Source organism: Aspergillus ruber (genome assembly GCF_000600275.1).
Source record: "Aspergillus ruber CBS 135680 unplaced genomic scaffold scaffold00004, whole genome shotgun sequence".
NCBI lineage: Eukaryota > Fungi > Ascomycota > Eurotiomycetes > Eurotiales > Aspergillaceae > Aspergillus > Aspergillus ruber.
In genome coordinates, this window is record NW_024467300.1 from 224,921 (window position 1) to 241,803 (window position 16,883).

Genomic DNA, 16,883 nt, shown 5'->3' on the forward strand with positions numbered 1-16,883 from the left:
AAATTGAGAGAAAAAGCCAGTCCGGCGGCAATGAAGTAATATAAACAAGGAATGGATCGAGGCGCAATAAGCACGACGGAGAGAAATCAGCCCGACCAGCGATAGGGCTGAGAGGCGAGGGATACAGCAGGGAGTTTGCTGTTGGACGACGTTTTGCCACGACCAGTCGCGTCACACGTTGAGAAACCGACTGCCATCAATTTAAAAAAGAAAAAAAGAGACGAGGATCAAGGAATTAAAAGCCACCGGAGGAGGGAGACGCTGGTGGTAGCGGCAACTCAGCAAATGGAGGGGGACATGTTGGAAGATGCAGGTCGTAAAATGTGGTGGGAATGTGATGGATGCAAGATGAATTCAATCTGACTGTGATCAGGCTGGGGAAGTGATGACGACGATACAGCCCGATCTCCTAATGCTAGAAGAGGCAAAACCGGAGAGGGAAAGGAATCGACAGGGCGAGTCGCATGTGAGTTTGAGGAAAGAGTAGTGGGAGGATGGAGATGGAAGATGCAAGTCAGGTGACCATGGATCAAGAGGGATAACTTGAAGAGAAAACTGGATAAAAAGAAAGATATGGGGGATATTTGGATATAGTCAAAAACGTTCAGCGGTTGGTTTAAACTTTGGCAACATGTAATACAGTAGTAATGTTACAATACACCCTCAAAGGGGTCATCGGCAAACACCACGTTATGGCTGCTTAGGCCGGAGTCCATAAAACTCCGGAAGCAAGGCATAGGGCAGCGCAAGGCGAAGAAACATCCGAATACGCATACGTCAACTGTAATCTCAAGCGGTGAATTCAATACGGGTGGAGTATGGAGAATGAGGCAGTGCTGGAGGTCCCACTGCTATCCGCGTTCTGGTTCGCCACGTCTGTACTAGTAATAGTAGTATGTATACAGAGTGAGATATTTCTCTGCATCAATACTCTGTATTCTGTACAGGTATATATTCCTGGTATTGATATCTGAGTAAAATAGCACTCTACTCCAAGCGGAATACTCAGTATACCCCGTACAAAATATGTAATAGTGTGTATTGAAAAACTGCATTGAACCAGACCAGGCTGCCCCACTACCACTCTCTGATTGGCTCCCGCTGGACCCTCGAGACAGCACTGCCACCGGACCCCGTCGCTTGCTGTCATCAAATAATACATAATTGCACTTGTCTGAATAGGAGATCCCACGGGATGTTTACAAGTAGAGCACATGGTGCTCAGTTGCAGAATACTTACTCTGTATATAGTACTATGTGAAGTAGAATGTACGGAGTATGAAATGTGCACTCTGTATAAACTCTGGATAAGCTCGTTGTCGCAATCGTCTTAAGGTTATCAGCCTTAAGCCTTATGGTTATGGTCTCGTGACTTTCCGGTACGGAGTGTCGACTCATGCACGAACATTAATGCGCATTTTATGAGCAAAGCAGCCTCTCCTTTTACGTTCCTTAACCCCGGTACAAGTACAGAATACAATTGGCTGCTCCTAAGCTGTCCTCCCATGAATCAGGAATCAGATAAGCTCCTTCCGCTTTCGACATCCTCAGCACCAACCCTCAAGTGCGTTCGTAATAGATTAAGCCATGCCAGGGTCTGCGCTTGGCAGAATTTAAGCGCCAATCACTGCATATCCATCCGGTTTAGGCGACGCCGTGTATGGAACTGATTATCTTCTCTCTTCCTCCTCCCCCATATTAAGCATTGTTGTCAGTGGACCAGAAGATCTCACCGGCTACAGGTACGGGTTCCGGATAAGTAGAATCACCGAGGATCGTCGAGCCAATCACACCTTGCCCTAAGCCCTATTCTGTCCTATCTTCACGTGACTGGCTGTCAGGGCCCAGCCAATCATGATTGTTTTATGCCGACTGCCAGTTTTGGTCGACTGCTCGATCAAGTATCAGCCTGACTTTGCCATCATCACCATCTGATTAGGCTGCCTCATTCATTTCAAAATGGCTATGAATAAGATCCCCGGTCATAATATTTACATTGGAGGGTTATTAGCTTCGTTCGTTTCCGATTGTGCGGGGCTGCGCTGACTGTGATCAGGGTTCTATCACTCAAGAACAAGGCTGCTTTGACCAAAGCAAATATCACTCATTTGGTTTCCGTGCTACGCCTCCAGCAGGCAGATGAAATCCTACAGGGGTATCAGCGTTATAACATTGAAGTGGATGATATCGACGACGAAGATCTCCTACAGCATTTCCCCGCTGTCATTAAGTTTATCCAGGGTGGTTTAGATGCAGGAGGGAGCGTCTTGGTTCATTGGTGAGTAAATCTAGTCACGTGCACTTCCCCAAGTGTATCCTGATACTAATGATCATAGTGCTATGGGGAAATCCCGGTCTGCTGCTGTTTGCATAGCCTACTTACTCCACCGTCAGCCCAAGACGCAAACGCCCGAGTCAGCGCTGGCATTGCTGAGGGAGGCGCGTCCTCTTTGCGAACCAAATGAAGGGTTCATGGAACAGCTGAAGATCTATCATGAGATGGGCTGTCCTGATGATGATGTCACCGGGCACCCACTCTATAATCGATGGCTGTATCGTCGTGAAGTCGAGGAGAGCGTTGCATGTGGCCGTGCGCCGGAAATGAACTCGGTACTGTTTGAAGATGAGCAGCCCCATAAGCCGCAAGATGCTGATCGCTCGACTGAAATCAAATGTCGCAAGTGTCGGTATGTTTCATTCTTGTCATTTTCGCTTGAATATGAAACTAAATTTAGAAGGCGCGTTCTGGCAACCACCCCATTCATCATCCCACATGAGCAACAAAACAACGCCGCACCAAGCACAGAATGTGCCCATGTTTTCTTACACCCCTTGACATGGATGCGTCCCTGTCTCTTCCCGAACACAACACCCTCTTCAGACGCAGTGTATGGCTCACACCCCGATGATGCGCCATTATCCGGCCGCCTCACCTGCCCCAATACCATCTGCGGTCAGAATATCGGCAAGTTTGCCTGGCAAGGCATGCGTTGCAGCTGCGGTAGCTGGATCGTTCCGGCTATTGGGCTTGCCAAGGCTCGAGTTGACGTTGTGAATCGTACTAACTTTGCCACGCGGTCACCGGCTGCTGCGTTGGGCATCCGTTTGCCTCCTGGGATGAGGCCGAATGCAAAGGCGGTAGATGACACGGGAAAGGGGAATCTCTAGCACACAAGGCACAGATATACTCGAAAGTTTCTTTTCGACTATTTTGACTTTTTATTTTTTACAAGTGACAGTTAAGCACCAGCCGCGTCACGACACTAGACTCGGAAGTCTATTTGCTAGTGGTCAGATCGAAACACCTGTTACGTCATGAGCGATTCAGACATGGTGGACGGGCTGCATTGTGCCGCCACGGTGTTCCGTGCAGATGGACTGATCCAAGCGCTGACTTGTCGCGCAAAAGCAAGGAGGAATTTGGGACGCTGGATGCCATCCGTGGTAGACTTTACGACGTCTGGCTAGGGCGGGTTATTGTCATAACCCTTGATCATCATGTTCTAGTCCTTGATTCTCATTTTGGTACCCGTACATTTCTGCACTTTGACAGTATACTTCAAGACAAAATGTACAGTAACGAGTAGGAACTCAACCCGATATGATGCGGAGTCATAGACCCTGATCTAACAGTAGTACAGAATCTTGTATGGGGCCACCCTCTACTCCCATTGCATGCCTCGTACAGAGTTCCCAAAAGGCCATCAGGAGACAGGATCAACAAAGCGCAAAGTGCTTACCCCTTCCCATTCAACTCTTATTTTATTTGCCTTTTCCTCCTACCAATCTCCCCGAGAGGATTAGGACTAGCGCTGGCTCGGGGGCTGTGCAAGCGGGTAGGCGAGACGAGAGCCAATGGGATGCAGGGTATTGATTAGGGCCAGGCTGGACGGAGATGATACTGTCTATGTGCATTTATTACACTCAGAGCCTGATTTATCGTGTGCCCGTTCTTGTGGCCCATGGTACCCTCGTGACTGACTGTTCTTCCATTGATCTCCATGAGTATCTATACAGGTACAAATACGGAGACACTTGTATGTACAGTACATACATACAGTACGACAGACCCACGGATACTCTTCGATAGGAATTCTAGAAGCCCGGACCAGGAGTGGAGCCTGAGGAACGGTGCTGATTGGACGTAGGGCTTGGCATCCAGGATGCCGGTACTGCACTGCCCCATTGCCTTTTTGGGATCCCTTTTGGGAGGGGGGTTGTGTGTCTGGATTGCTGTTCCGTGGTACGAGTACATATGCATGGTGGTCAGTGCTGGATAGTAGTATGATAATTTCGCTAACGATGTCTATAAGATTGGTATTTGATACAGTGATCGGTGTGAAGTTTAACAGACAGTGTGGCTATTGCCTTGGCAGGTCTGTAGCAGCAGCAGTAGTAGTAGTAGTAGTATAGCCAAGGAAATGGACAGGGATAGATTTCTTAGTTGTTTCTAGGTATCGCAATGCTAAGAATATCCCCTTCGATTTTATTTCCAACCCTCATGACCCATGAATATCTACACGAACAACATCAGACTGAGCTGACTGTGATTGCTCTTGCAGATTGCTAGTGCTTACTTACCTCACCTCACGGGAGGCAGCAGCAGCAGAAGCAGCAGCACGGTGTACAGACCAGTAGACACAGATGTCTGTTCTTCATCAACCGGGTACGTGCAGTGTAATTGCAGCAGCACAGCCCTGTTGATGTGGTCAAAGGCAATTGCATCTCGAACAGCGAGTCGGCGTTGCTGGATTGAGAATGGGGCGATGCAGAGCTAGTTGGCCATTTGATATTGCAATCGTCACAGCTTTGAGCTGATTTCTGTCAGCTCTAGGCCAATGCATGAATCCGATAACTTCCGATACACATATAGACAGTAGTATGGTATCTGTATTGCTTGATTGTAAGTCCTCAAGGAGTTTGATCAAAGACCCCTCGACGGAACGGATGGGAACAGCGATGGGTCCTGTAACCGTTGACGATTCCGCTTAGCTACTTCGATATTACGCAGGCGGTCGATGCGCATTTGGTAGAAGTTCCTAGTTGTTGTTTAGTCTTGGTTGGGTTCAAATCCGACTGTTTGACGTACTTGTGCAGAGAGAATACACGCGGTGAGTCTGAGTCGTCTGTTGGTGTATTTCCTTGTCGCTTTTCTTGCTTCTTGAGAGACTCGATCTTTGTCTGTTAGCTAGCCCTCGTCTAGTGAGCAGAGACAAGGGGAAAGCACCTTATCATCCCTCTCCTTCTCATCCGATTTAGCATCCTTATCTTTTTCCTTGTCCTTGTCTGCATCTTTCTTCTCCTCTCCGTCTTTCTTTTCCTTCCTCTTTTCCTTCTTCCGTTGCTGCTTTTCCTCATACTCCCTCTTCACCTTCTCAATCTCCCTCGCCAACGCCTCCTCCTTCCCCTTCGCCTGCGCCCCCGCCGTATCCACAACCGCAGAGCAGAAATTGCGATCTTTCAGATGTGCGGGACATATGTAAAAGAAGTCCTATGCGTTTTTAGTGATAGACACATTGGCAAGTAGATCAGGGGTGGGGTGAGTACTTTGTTATCCGGCGTGATTAGAACACTATTCGAAGGTTTATAGCAGATGAAACACGCTTTTGCGGCGGTATCGGCTACTTTACGGTGGTGCCACGTATTTTGGAGGGACATTGTAGTGTTCTTTGTAGTGTCCTTTGTTGTGAGCTTTGTTGAGTTTCGATTTATATTCCGGGGTGTTTTATGAAAGTGGGATGGTTGTTATCTGCTAAATGATGTCATGTGACTATTTACCAACGATTTCTAGCAACATCCCCATTAAATTGACACCAACAAATCCCTATATCAAACGCCGGAGCAATGCTTCCAATTCAAAATAAAAAAGAGGAATGAAATATATCACCACTACCATATATCCCAAATAAATAAATCATAAGACACATAATGGAGGTCAATGCCAGACTATGACATTGACATCTCAACATCTTCAAACAACCCAGCTGCTTCCTTGGCCAATCTCAGGTCCTTGCCAACAAGTCCAATGTCCCGTAGATACGGGTTGAAAACGGACAGCAGGTCTGCGAGCGACCGCTTCAAGGTATCAAGGATGATGTCCACATTCGGAACATGACGGGCAGCCGCTTGTGCTTCCTGATTGCTCGATGGAGGGAAGTTAACATCCGTCCAGTGTGTATCTAAGCCGCCGTTGATGAAAGCTTCAAGGGTCTTTATTGTGTCCGTAAAGAGACGCACAACAGTGGGGACGTCACCCTGGACTGTACCGTAGTTGTCTTCTTGAAGACTTGCGGCGAGCAGGCGGTTCAAAGATTCAATAGCGTCGATGATCGGGCTTACTGTCGCGTAGGGCGAGCCAAGGACGATGCTAGACAGCCTTCTAGCATAGGTCTGCCGGAAAGGTTGACCCAATGGTGATCGAAGAAACTGTGCAACCAACGGGTGGACATCCTCAGGTTTGGCAGTCGAATCGCCATCAGTGAGCAATCTAATTTCCTGCGTCGATGCAAGCAGCTTCTGTTTTCTCTCTGGACTAAGCACCGCAGTAGACGCACGGTCGAAAACATCGCGAGCTTTTGCACGAGCCACCGGTGTCCAGTCTGGCGACTGTCCATACGACTTGGCCGCTGTGCTGAAAGCATCTCCAAACCTGTCGCGTCGCGAAGCGGCCTCTGGCGATGAAGCAAAAAAATTGCCCTCCTTGGGAGGCTCTGTTAAGCGTGGAAGGTTTTGTATAACTGGTTGGGTCTCTTCGGCTGGCTGGGCGGCGCTTTGTGGGTTTGTCTTTTCCTCGATACGGGTAGAGATACCCTTGATCACCTCTGTGGCAGATTGCAGAATCTGCGACCAGGCCGAACCACCCTCGCGATCGATATCGTTGAGAATCGTTTTCCGGCGATCAGCAAATTGCTGGCTGATGAGACACAGTTCCCAAAATGCAAACGTCTTGACGGTCTCCTTCTTCGCCTTCAATCCGTCCAACAAGCTGCCGTTGGGATCCTTGGTGTCTCCCGTAAGGGGCTGACCTCGCTTTAGAGGTTCCTTGCTGATGAATACGGAAAAGAACAAGTTTGAGGTTTGCCAGCAAAGGACAAGCAACGACCCGGAAACGAGAGATCGGAAAATCAACCCTGGACCGATCGGAGGAATGCTTCCTGGGGGGTCCGCAGCCGACCGTGGGAAGTTCCAAAACAGTTTCGCAAAATACATGGTAAAGCTCCATACTGGGCGTCTTAGGAAGAGTGTATAGAAAACGGGACAAATAGCAGCAACGACTGCACTCCGTTTAACGCCATCTCGAATAAATCCAGGCAAGGCAAGCTGAATCTTCTTGGAAACCGACTCCTGTGGATGTGTTCTTTGATCCGCCGCGGCAGGCAAGCGTTTTGCGATAGTGATGGGAATGCGATCGTAATCATGGTAGAGATGGAACACCGACTGGACAACTGCCAGAGTTATATGGTAACTGTACAGGTAGAGAGGTCTTTCGTTCAAGCTCGCTCGTTCATATGGTCTGCTTCAAACGTTAGATTGCGCCCATTATTGACACCTCGGGATTCAACAGCACGTACTTGCCGCGTTTCACCCACTCGAGCTCTGCACTCATAGGACGTGACCACTTGTATATTTCGCTGAACCACCAGGCGGAGAATAGGTACCATCCGAAAGTCTGAATGAAGTGTAGAGGGACGAGGTGTTTAACGGTACTGATCGAGGAGGTGGTTGTTCTCGAGCCGATGTGCATCTGACCAACGCGTAGGACAAAGACGACCAAATAGGAGAGAAAGAGAAGAACGGTACGAATACCGCAGCCGCCGATTGGGAACCATGACCAGAAGACTATGTGACAAGCAATTAGCTACTGGCCTCAAAAGAGCTACTCTTGAGGTACTTACAGGACGACTTATCCCCAATTGCGAATGCAACGACATAGCAGACCAAGATCGCCAAAGCAGAGGCATGAACGAACCTCCGGTGCAGCGCAGAGGTTAAAATGCGCCTATACGGTCGAGGTCGAACAGCAGCCATAGTGGAAGCTGGAGAAAGGACTGCGAGATCTCCGAACAGACACAAAAATGGAGAAAGAAAAATTCACAGCATGTTCAAGGCCGCGGCACCGGTAATATGACAAGTAGCTCTAGTGGAGCAGTCTGCAGAAAGCTGGTCGAACAAAAGGGCGTTGGGCGGGCGTTGAAGAAACAACGACAAAATGAAGCTTTTCGGACCCAAAAGCATCAAAATACACCAGCCACATCCACAGCCACATAGTCAGGTGATTTACATGTGGCTTTCAAGCCGTACCCACACTAGCTCAAAAGCGGACTAGCGCGGCCTATCATGTGATAGCGGCCTGTGATTCCGGGCATCCACCACTTGCCCAAGGCAGCCAAACCACTTCCTCTTTGTATGACTGCATGCTGCACGTCGCTGCATCCCCATCAACAAACTCACACCATCCACCTCTCCTACTTATTCATCCGAAGCCATGTCATTCGATCGCTTGAACACCCTGGAGTCCCAGACTACCCCTCTCCGCCGTTCCGATGATCCCCAGTACCGTGATGATCCCGAATTCCACCGTCTTACGGAGACCCTCTCCAATCAGTTGTTCAACTTGACATCGAATATCTCTCGCTTGTCGAACCAGATCGCTCTCCTAGGGACAAAACGAGATACAGATCGCGTGCGCGAACGGGTACATGATCTGCTGGAGGAGACCCGCTCGGGATTCAAAGATGTGGGAGATGGTATGAAGAAAGTAACGGCATGGGAAGATGTTAATGTATGCTACTGGACATTAACCATTTTGGGATACCTTCTGTATGTCAAGCTAACGCATATAACTCCAGCCCGCACAAAAATGGACCCAGCAGAAGTTGTCCGCTGAGTTCAAGAGTACCCTGGAGGAATTCCAGACCGTCCAACGTCGTGCTCTGGAGAAACAGCGAGCATCCGCCGTTGCTGCTCGTACAGCCATGGATGAAGGCGAACTCCCCCCAGCAGACTCAGAGGCTCAACAGCAGCTACAGCAACAACAGTTGGAACAGCAACCCCGCCTTGCGAACCAAAACGAAGTGGACTTCCAGGAAACCTTGATCATTGAGCGCGAGTCGGAGATCCGCAACATCGAGCAAAGCGTTGGAGAACTTAACGAACTTTTCCGGGATGTCGCGCATATCGTTAATGAGCAAGGTAGTCAGCTGGACATTATTGGTGAGAACGTTCAGAATGTCGGGTCCAATACCCAGGGCGCGAATTCCGAGCTTCGAAGCGCCAGCCGGTATCAAAAGAACGCGCGGAACAAGGCATGCTGTCTGCTCGTAATTCTTGCCGTTATCCTGGTTATCATTGTCTTAGCGGCAACCCTTGGATAAATAAATCTCTATGCTTGGCCATCCTGCGCCTATGCACCTGCTATGATCAGATATTTTGTTTGTTCGTTCGTTACGATATCCCTTTCTCGATGTATACGGCTTATGGTTATTTGTTACTTTGTGTTTCCGGCGTTAATGGTGTGAAAGAGACAGTATATGCTATGCTTTTTTCTTGTTTCGTTTATCTCTAGATATTGTTATCGTACATGACTCGTTGTTATACATGACACAATGATGTGAATTCCATCAAACCGGTATTTAACTCCTTATTCGCTTTCATATGTGCAGTTCGGAAAAGAGGTGTGAAAAGGGACGGAGGGGAGATTGCATGTTATAAATTAGCATCGCATTAGCCAATGTACCGGTTGAATCGCATCCGCCAACCCTCGATGCTGTTCAGCTTGGGCCGTACGTCCAGATAAAAGCTTAGTTTTCCGGGACCAGCATTGGATGTCAACCCAGGGGCAGCACTTGTTCCGCCTGACTTCCCTTGGTAGAAGTCAATCACATATTCGACTCGTTCCCCACCACATCGCTCAACAACCCAGTCGTGTCGGTCAAATGGCAGCTGGTAGCCCATCCAGCTATTGATCCGCGCGCGAGGACTCAGAAATTGCGGGTCAACACCCAATCCGCGGAATGAATAAAGCTTCGGACCACCGCATTTCCGGCTCCCAGGGTCCGAAGAAGGAGCCTTGTTTTCCCAGTCTAGAATCTGCTGCCAGGCACGCTCATTAACGGCGTTATGAATGGGGATAATGGACGCCACTGTTGTTGCTAATTCAGTTGGCGAATTGGTAGAAGTTGGCGTGTTGCCTTTCTTCACAAGGGCTTCAAAGAATTGACGCTCCGAAGGGTATATCCAGTTTCCGGAGGTCTTGTCATGGCCTGTTTCATCTTCTGCATTGGATGGGGTATCGTGTGATGCGGCGTATGGTGATGGGCATTCTGATGCAGTTTGTGATGGATCCGCTCCGTTTTCGAATGCGCGAGGTATGCTGCTCACTTCGCGATCTACAGAAAGAGGTCGCTGTCCCTTGGCTCGAGGCTCGGAATCGGCGGATGGAGGTGGTGGATGAGGAGCACCTCCAGAAGCACGGTGTTGCTGGAGCCAAACCTCACGGGTCTTGTGATCGACTGGGCATGTGTCTGCCGGGGGAGGCGACTGTGTGCTTGCACCGGCACCCATTGTTGCCGGCTTTAGAGGGGAACAATAGCTCGGATGAATTAGTAAAAAAGCGCATCCAAAGGCGGAGAGGAAGAATTTCTGACACTGCTCACCGCTTTCGCGACCAACCCATACGGAAATTGCCAAATTGCCCGACTGGGAAATCTGGTCCCCTCAACTGTGATACCCTGCCCCTGATCACCTTTTGAACCTCATCTTCCTTCTTATTACATCTTCAAACAAACACAATGGCCGGTGCATCTGATAACAAGGTCTTTCGAGCGACTACTACGGCGCCTGTCAACATTGCCGTGATCAAGTAAGTGAAATAGTCCCCTATATATCTGCCGCTGAGAATGCATCTGACTTGAAATTATAGGTACTGGGGAAAGAGAGACCCTAGCTTAAACTTGCCCACCAACTCCTCGCTCTCCGTTACGCTGTCTCAGAAATCGTTGCGTACTCTCACTACTGCTTCTGCCGCTGCCACCTACCCCGCCGCAGACGAGCTCATCCTGAACGGCAAGCCCCAAGAGATCCAGTCCTCGAAGCGGACTCTTGCCTGTCTCGCGAACCTGCGTGCCCACCGCCAGGCTGTCGAAGATGCCGATTCCTCCCTCCCGAAACTTTCCGCTCTTCCTCTGAGAATCGTCTCTGAGAACAACTTCCCTACAGCCGCCGGTCTCGCAAGTTCTGCGGCTGGTTTTGCGGCGCTTGTCCGCGCTGTGGCAGATCTCTATGAATTGCCCCAATCTCCTCGGGAGCTTAGTCGCATTGCTCGTCAGGGATCGGGCTCTGCTTGTCGGTCGTTGATGGGCGGATACGTGGCCTGGCGAGCAGGTGAACTCGCTGATGGCAGTGACAGCCTGGCTGAGGAAGTTGCTCCCGCTTCGCACTGGCCTGAGATGCGTGCGCTGGTCTTGGTTGTTAGCGCTGATAAGAAGGATGTCCCCAGCACTGAGGGTATGCAGACAACTGTCGCTACTTCCAACCTGTTCGAAACTCGGGCGAAGACCGTTGTTCCCGAACGCATGGCGGCCATTGAAACGGCTATCCAGAGCCGAGACTTCCCCGCCTTTGCTGAGATCACCATGCGTGACTCAAATGGCTTCCATGCCACTTGCCTGGACTCGTGGCCGCCGATTTTCTACATGAACGACGTTTCTCGCGCTGCTGTCCGCCTTGTGCACGACATCAACCGTGTCGTTGGCCAGACCGTGTGCGCGTATACCTTTGACGCAGGCCCGAACGCTGTCATCTACTACCTCGAGAAGGATACTGAGCTTGTTGCTGGTACCATCAAGGCCATCCTCGGCGCTAGTGCCGAGGGCTGGGATGGCCCATTCAACGAGCCCTTGAAGAACGTCTCTGCAGGTGTGGCTCTTGACAAGCTGGACTCCAGGGCTGTTGAGGGAATTAAGGATGGCGTCAGCCGGGTCATCTTGACTGGCGTCGGGGAGGGCCCCATCAGCGTGGATGAGCACCTTGTCAGCGAAACAGGTGATATCATCTCTCAATGAATATTGAATGTGTCAACCAAGATACCCATTGTTGTTCTTCATTGAGCGAGTCATTGCAGCGCAACTTGTCTAAACGCACATGCATATAAGGTATCATACCATACCTACTTTATCTTCCGGCTTCTATTTATTTCGGGTTATATTTTACATTTAATACAGTGATCATTCTGAGATATATGAATGCACTCTTGTAAATATGTTCAGTAAACTTAACTTTTCATAACTTTTACCAGCATGTCTATCATAAAACAGAAAGGGACGACGTGCAGCATGTCCATAGACCATAATCATCATCATAGGGCCCTAAACTATCTCATGCCAGCAAAGAAGACATTTTCATCTCCTTAACCGGTGGAGGATCACGCGGCTTTCCAGTAGCCGTGGTCGACACCATGCTGTCCCAAAAGACACCCTGCCCTCCGGCCGGCCTGGAGCCTTCTTCACCATTTACGTTCTCAACACCCTGGTCCAGACCAACCTCCTGCTGAGCAGTCGTCTCGAACACCTCCTCCCGCGCATCAGCGCACATCTTCAAAACCTCCTGTAACGCCTTCTCAATAGCAGCAGCGCGCTCACGCATGCCCCGTCTCAAAAGCGCATCAACCAACGACTCCACTTCGGATACAGTCGAGTTGGCGCGTTCGATTAGTCGTCGTATACTGTTAACTAGATACTCCTCCTCGTAAACAGTACCCTTTTTACCGCGTGCGCGCTTCCGTTCTTCGCGTCTGCGTGTGCGGGATGTCTGTCGCGAGGACGTCGTGTTGCCGGTATATCTTGTGAACATACTCCGGCCAGCGAGCGTGGTGGCTTCTGTTGGGGCGAGGGAGACGTTATCCGGGATCTCGACACCTTCACCAGTCGTAGGATCGCCTCCGAAGTAGGCAAGCGGATCTTCAGCGCGGCGAATGCGGAGTTCCTGGACCCGGGGTACTTGCGCGTTGAGTTGGGACCGGAAGTCGGCGAGGAGATCGGTCATCGAGCCCATTGCATCTGCGAGACCGCTATCAACGATATCGGAGATGAGATCCTTTTTGCCATTGAGGGCGAGGATGCGTGTTGCGTCTGCGAAACGGGAGCCGCGGCAGAGGAGGCGGGCGGCTGTGTCGATGTCGTGCAGGTGCTCCATGTAGACAGTAGCAGCGGAAATATAGTCACGGCTCTCTTCGACGAGCGTGTTGGCTAGGTTGAGAGCATGTTCAGTGAGTTCCGCTTCAGGGAGAGGGAGCATCATTGCACAATAGAGGGACTCGCGCCAGAGATGGGCGATGTTGAAGCATTTGTAGGCATCGTCGTAGAGGGAAAGCGATTCGTACGCAATGCCTGCATCTTTGTGTTGCGACTGATCGCGGAGATAGTCGGCGTAGAGGTGGGTGATGTCCCGCAGCTGCTCGGGCTGGTACTTGTAAGCATCAATGGCTTCCTTGTACAGGTCGTGCTTGATGGCGTATGCCCGAAGCTCGTCATCTGCGCCTGTTGCATGCAGTCCCTTCAAAGCCTTGGCCCAGCGGCCGAGGTAGTTATCGATTTCGAAGTGCTTTCGAAGCTCAGGGAGCTGCTGGAGCTTCCGCAGGAATGGGAGGTACTCGCGGGGATCCTAGACGGTATTAGCAATGTATGAGGTGATTTTGGAATTGAGTACTAACTCTCTGAGCCTGCTGAGCAACTAGTAATGTAAGCTCAAGATCATACAGTCCCAGAGCGTGGTTGTAGAGGAGGTTAGCGTCTGTCAAGAAGCACATGTGCTCAATAGCATCTTCTGCTTGTTCCGAATCTTGCTCTGTTCCGGTTGTCAGTGACTTATTAGCGTTGCTAGTGCAATGATGGAACTAACCTCTCAAACGGGCAACAAGCCGCAGACCGGCTTCGAGATCTGGAGGCGATTTACAAACATGCGCAGTAATAAGGTTGTGTAAATTGGTGTCTATGCGCTTCTCCAAGGTTGCCAGAAACGCATCGCAGATCCGGTTTACTTTACTACCTTTTCCAGGGAGCTTGCGGGGTTTAGGCGTTGCTGTATCCAATTGGGCCGTGGTTGTGGCTTCGGTTTTGGCGATTTTGAGTGTATCCTGATAAAGAGTCTGCGAAACGTCGTCCTCACTGGATCACATTTAGTATATCGAATGAATTTAGGTAGAGCAAGAAGCCTTACCTTAGACGGGATAAAAACTCATCAATGTAATCGATTCTCTTCATTTGATCAACAAACAGCCCGACATTCTCCATGAATTGCTCCGGGGCATAATCGTGGAGAATATTCAAGTCCACCATCTGATTACGGCAGGCGATGAACGCAGACCGATAATCCTTGCAGTCAATAAATATTCGAATTCCGGCCAGGACGAGAGCTCGTGGGTATATCGTTTCGAGATTGCCACGAGGCATCTGTAAAGTGACAGCAAAGTTTGATGGCGTCACCGTCACCAACTTTCCTCCACGCTCGATGTTTCTGCACCGTTCGTCCGTCTCGGGTGTATCACCAGGGACTTCCAACTCTTCGACACTATTCAGATGAACGAATTTGAGAAGATGCTGGGAAGTGGTGAATAAGATGTGTGCAGTGGTTACAAGGAACGAAGTGCAGTTCCTTGCGAGTAACTGCTTGTTCGCATACAGAGACCCTGTCCTCGTCATCGAAACCAAGATATTATTATTTTCTGAGACGTGGACAGCCTTCGCCCAGTGAGTATCGACAGTTGGAGACTGAGGCCAGGGTGCCACTTGAAATTCATCCCCTGATAGTTGCTCGGTGTTGGAGTAAGAAACTGGTTGTCCATGCTGGCTAACGTGTGAAATCCACAGTGTTTCATGGCCCAAAGATGGGAAGATAGAGAACAGTTGCTTTGAGTCCGTTGCTTGATGTATGGTCTTGGTCACGCGGGTCTCTAACGTAGTTCGTTCAATCTGGGCGTCATTCGGACCGCTGTTCTTAAGCACAAATACTTCAGTCTCATTCAAGAAAGTGATCTGGCGTGGTCGGCTGTCCGGTGCATCTGAAATCGGATAACTGGACTCTAGGATCGGGGTAGGAACCGGCCGGTTCTTCAGGGCCCACAAGAAGACGGAGAAACTGTCGTTCATCAAGACAGCAACGCGTGTACCTGACTTGCTGAATGCGACATCGATGGCATTTGAATCAAGGGTCAACTCGTTGTGAGCCATTGGGGGTGGCACCCCTGATAGTCTCAAGGGGGTCAACTTGAGATTTTCTTCTACGAGTTAGAAAACTCCCAGAAACTTCACAGGGATCAAGACTTACTGCCATCGATAACTGCCACAGCACCAACATCGTGGGGGATGAAAGTTGAACCGTTTGCAACGTCGAATGCAAATTCCACATCCAGAATTGAACCTGAAGAGCTCGCGACAAAACGTAAGGCTTTTTCCTGGTGCCATTTGAAAGAATATGAAAGAGGAAACTCTGGGTCTACTAGCACAGGTATTTCCTGCTTGAGGTAGTAATGGTAATTCCCCGTTGTCCAGAACTGTATCCTGTCCCTGAAGCGGACTGCCAGCACCGTGGAATCGACATTCCAATTGAGGTAGATGTTAGAAGCCCACGAACTTCGTTCTTCTTCCGTGAGACGGAGCGTGAATTCTCCATGACGCAGGCCATTCCTTTCAAAGAAAACCACATTGATCTTATCCTCGAGCCGCTGAACACCAGCAATGAGATTACCGGAGGGTCTCCAGCTCAGAGCACCCTCGAGTCCATCGACAGGTTCACTCACACTATCCAAGGTACCTTCTCTCGAATAAACCCTAATGACTCGACGAGTACCTCCTTCAATTGTGTTGACGGCGACATAAGCACCATCTCCACGCCAGGTGATCGTGGTACTGCCGTCATCATGGCTGCTCAGTTTACCCTCGTCGACCTTCTCTGGGACAGTGGGGTCGCGAAGTGCTTTGGCTCGCTTTCCTTGAAACTGTGTCTCTCGTTTACCCCAACCAACGGAAACATGCTGCGACGCCTGGAGATCTCCTGGTGTGAGCGTAACGGCCGCCACGTTCTCGAACTCCCGAGTCATGTAAAGGAACGTGTTGGCCCTTGTAGTAAGAGTCAACATCTCCTCATCAGGAGACCAAGCGCCTGCAGTGATACCAACATCGACGGATCCCAGAATCTCAATCTTGTCCTCGCCGGGTAGAGGTTCCTCTCGAACAACAATAATATCTCCTCCCTCCAGCACTAGACAAGCTGTCAGGTTGTCTGCAAAGTAGTGAAGAGAAAGCACTCGATCACAGGGAAAATCAGGCAGTGGGCACGGCGCATCCCACGACGCGATAGACTCAAACGCATCTGCGCTGACAGGGTCTGAAAAGCATGCATCCTGACGCTTTCTCCGGAGTTCGATGACTGGGTTTTCTTCCGTAGGTCCAAATGTGCAAACCACTGCATCTGAGCCAGCATCCCAAGCTGTCGCTGTTAAAGGGAGGTCGTTCTGAAGCTGTACCTCTGCGAGGCGCACATTTTTGAGGTTGCGCATGTTCTTTCCCCGAAGTTCTTTATAGCCCCGCCGCCATGAATCGACAAGACCCTCGGTGCGTAAAGCGCTGCTGGGATATTGAAGAGTTAATCCCTAAGGAAGCTGGTCATTTAGCAGCTAGCTAAATGTTTAAGTTTCTTCTTTTAATTTAAAATCGATTTTGTTGTTTTGGATGGTTGTTTAACTGGGGAAATGCATGTCACGGGATTTTAATTTTTCTGACGGCAGAAAAAGGCTGACCAATGACTTCATCCATAATCTAATCCTGGGCCAACAGTTTATTCAAACAATACGACTACACTCGTTGTATGACAAATTCTGGGAACAAAAT

General features: G+C 49.8%; 7 protein-coding genes across 7 annotated transcripts; 3 read left to right on the top strand and 4 right to left on the bottom strand.

Moving 5' to 3' along the window:
* Window positions 1-1,917: 1,917 nt before the first annotated feature.
* dspC (dual specificity phosphatase YVH1) lies at window positions 1,918-3,637 on the top strand. Its single transcript, XM_040781027.1, has one exon. The coding sequence runs from the start codon at window positions 2,341-2,343 to the stop codon at window positions 3,166-3,168; it is 828 nt and encodes a 275-aa protein (XP_040641600.1). The 5' UTR covers window positions 1,918-2,340; the 3' UTR covers window positions 3,169-3,637.
* Window positions 3,638-4,924: 1,287 nt separating this feature from the next.
* EURHEDRAFT_374894 (AAA-ATPase Vps4-associated 1 family protein) lies at window positions 4,925-5,658 on the bottom strand (the record flags this gene model as incomplete). The annotated part of the gene is made up of 4 exons (XM_040778695.1): window positions 4,925-5,039; window positions 5,090-5,175; window positions 5,228-5,491; window positions 5,548-5,658. 4 exons carry the CDS (start codon window positions 5,656-5,658, stop codon window positions 4,925-4,927), a joined length of 576 nt encoding a protein of 191 aa, XP_040641601.1.
* Window positions 5,659-5,946: 288 nt separating this feature from the next.
* On the bottom strand, window positions 5,947-8,430 carry EURHEDRAFT_493865 (nucleoporin NDC1; the record flags this gene model as incomplete). The annotated part of the gene is made up of 3 exons (XM_040785662.1): window positions 7,896-8,430; window positions 7,572-7,839; window positions 5,947-7,516 (listed from the first exon to the last, which is right to left on the bottom strand). The coding sequence occupies exons 1-3, from the start codon at window positions 8,026-8,028 to the stop codon at window positions 5,947-5,949; spliced, it is 1,971 nt and encodes a 656-aa protein (XP_040641602.1). The 5' UTR covers window positions 8,029-8,430.
* A 55-nt stretch (window positions 8,431-8,485) lies between these two features.
* On the top strand, window positions 8,486-9,374 carry EURHEDRAFT_374896 (SNAP receptor PEP12; the record flags this gene model as incomplete). The annotated part of the gene is made up of 2 exons (XM_040778696.1): window positions 8,486-8,782; window positions 8,850-9,374. The coding sequence occupies 2 exons, from the start codon at window positions 8,486-8,488 to the stop codon at window positions 9,372-9,374; spliced, it is 822 nt and encodes a 273-aa protein (XP_040641603.1).
* A 349-nt stretch (window positions 9,375-9,723) lies between these two features.
* Window positions 9,724-10,563, bottom strand: EURHEDRAFT_528670 (cytochrome c1 heme lyase CYT2; the record flags this gene model as incomplete). Its single annotated transcript, XM_040787072.1, has 1 exon — window positions 9,724-10,563. One exon carries the CDS (start codon window positions 10,561-10,563, stop codon window positions 9,724-9,726), a length of 840 nt encoding a protein of 279 aa, XP_040641604.1.
* A 227-nt stretch (window positions 10,564-10,790) lies between these two features.
* mvd1 (diphosphomevalonate decarboxylase MVD1) lies at window positions 10,791-12,062 on the top strand (the record flags this gene model as incomplete). Its single annotated transcript, XM_040783835.1, has 2 exons — window positions 10,791-10,861; window positions 10,922-12,062. The coding sequence occupies 2 exons, from the start codon at window positions 10,791-10,793 to the stop codon at window positions 12,060-12,062; spliced, it is 1,212 nt and encodes a 403-aa protein (XP_040641605.1).
* A 313-nt stretch (window positions 12,063-12,375) lies between these two features.
* Window positions 12,376-16,590, bottom strand: EURHEDRAFT_383931 (Elongator subunit IKI3; the record flags this gene model as incomplete). Its single annotated transcript, XM_040779600.1, has 5 exons — window positions 15,322-16,590; window positions 14,215-15,271; window positions 13,897-14,162; window positions 13,709-13,842; window positions 12,376-13,659 (listed from the first exon to the last, which is right to left on the bottom strand). The coding sequence occupies exons 1-5, from the start codon at window positions 16,550-16,552 to the stop codon at window positions 12,376-12,378; spliced, it is 3,972 nt and encodes a 1,323-aa protein (XP_040641606.1). The 5' UTR covers window positions 16,553-16,590.
* Between the last annotated feature and the right edge of the window lie 293 nt (window positions 16,591-16,883).

Coding starts and splice junctions, on each gene's coding strand:
- dspC (XM_040781027.1), top strand. CDS start 2,341: ATGGGGAAATCCCGGTCTGCTGCTGTTTGCATAGCCTACTTACTCCAC.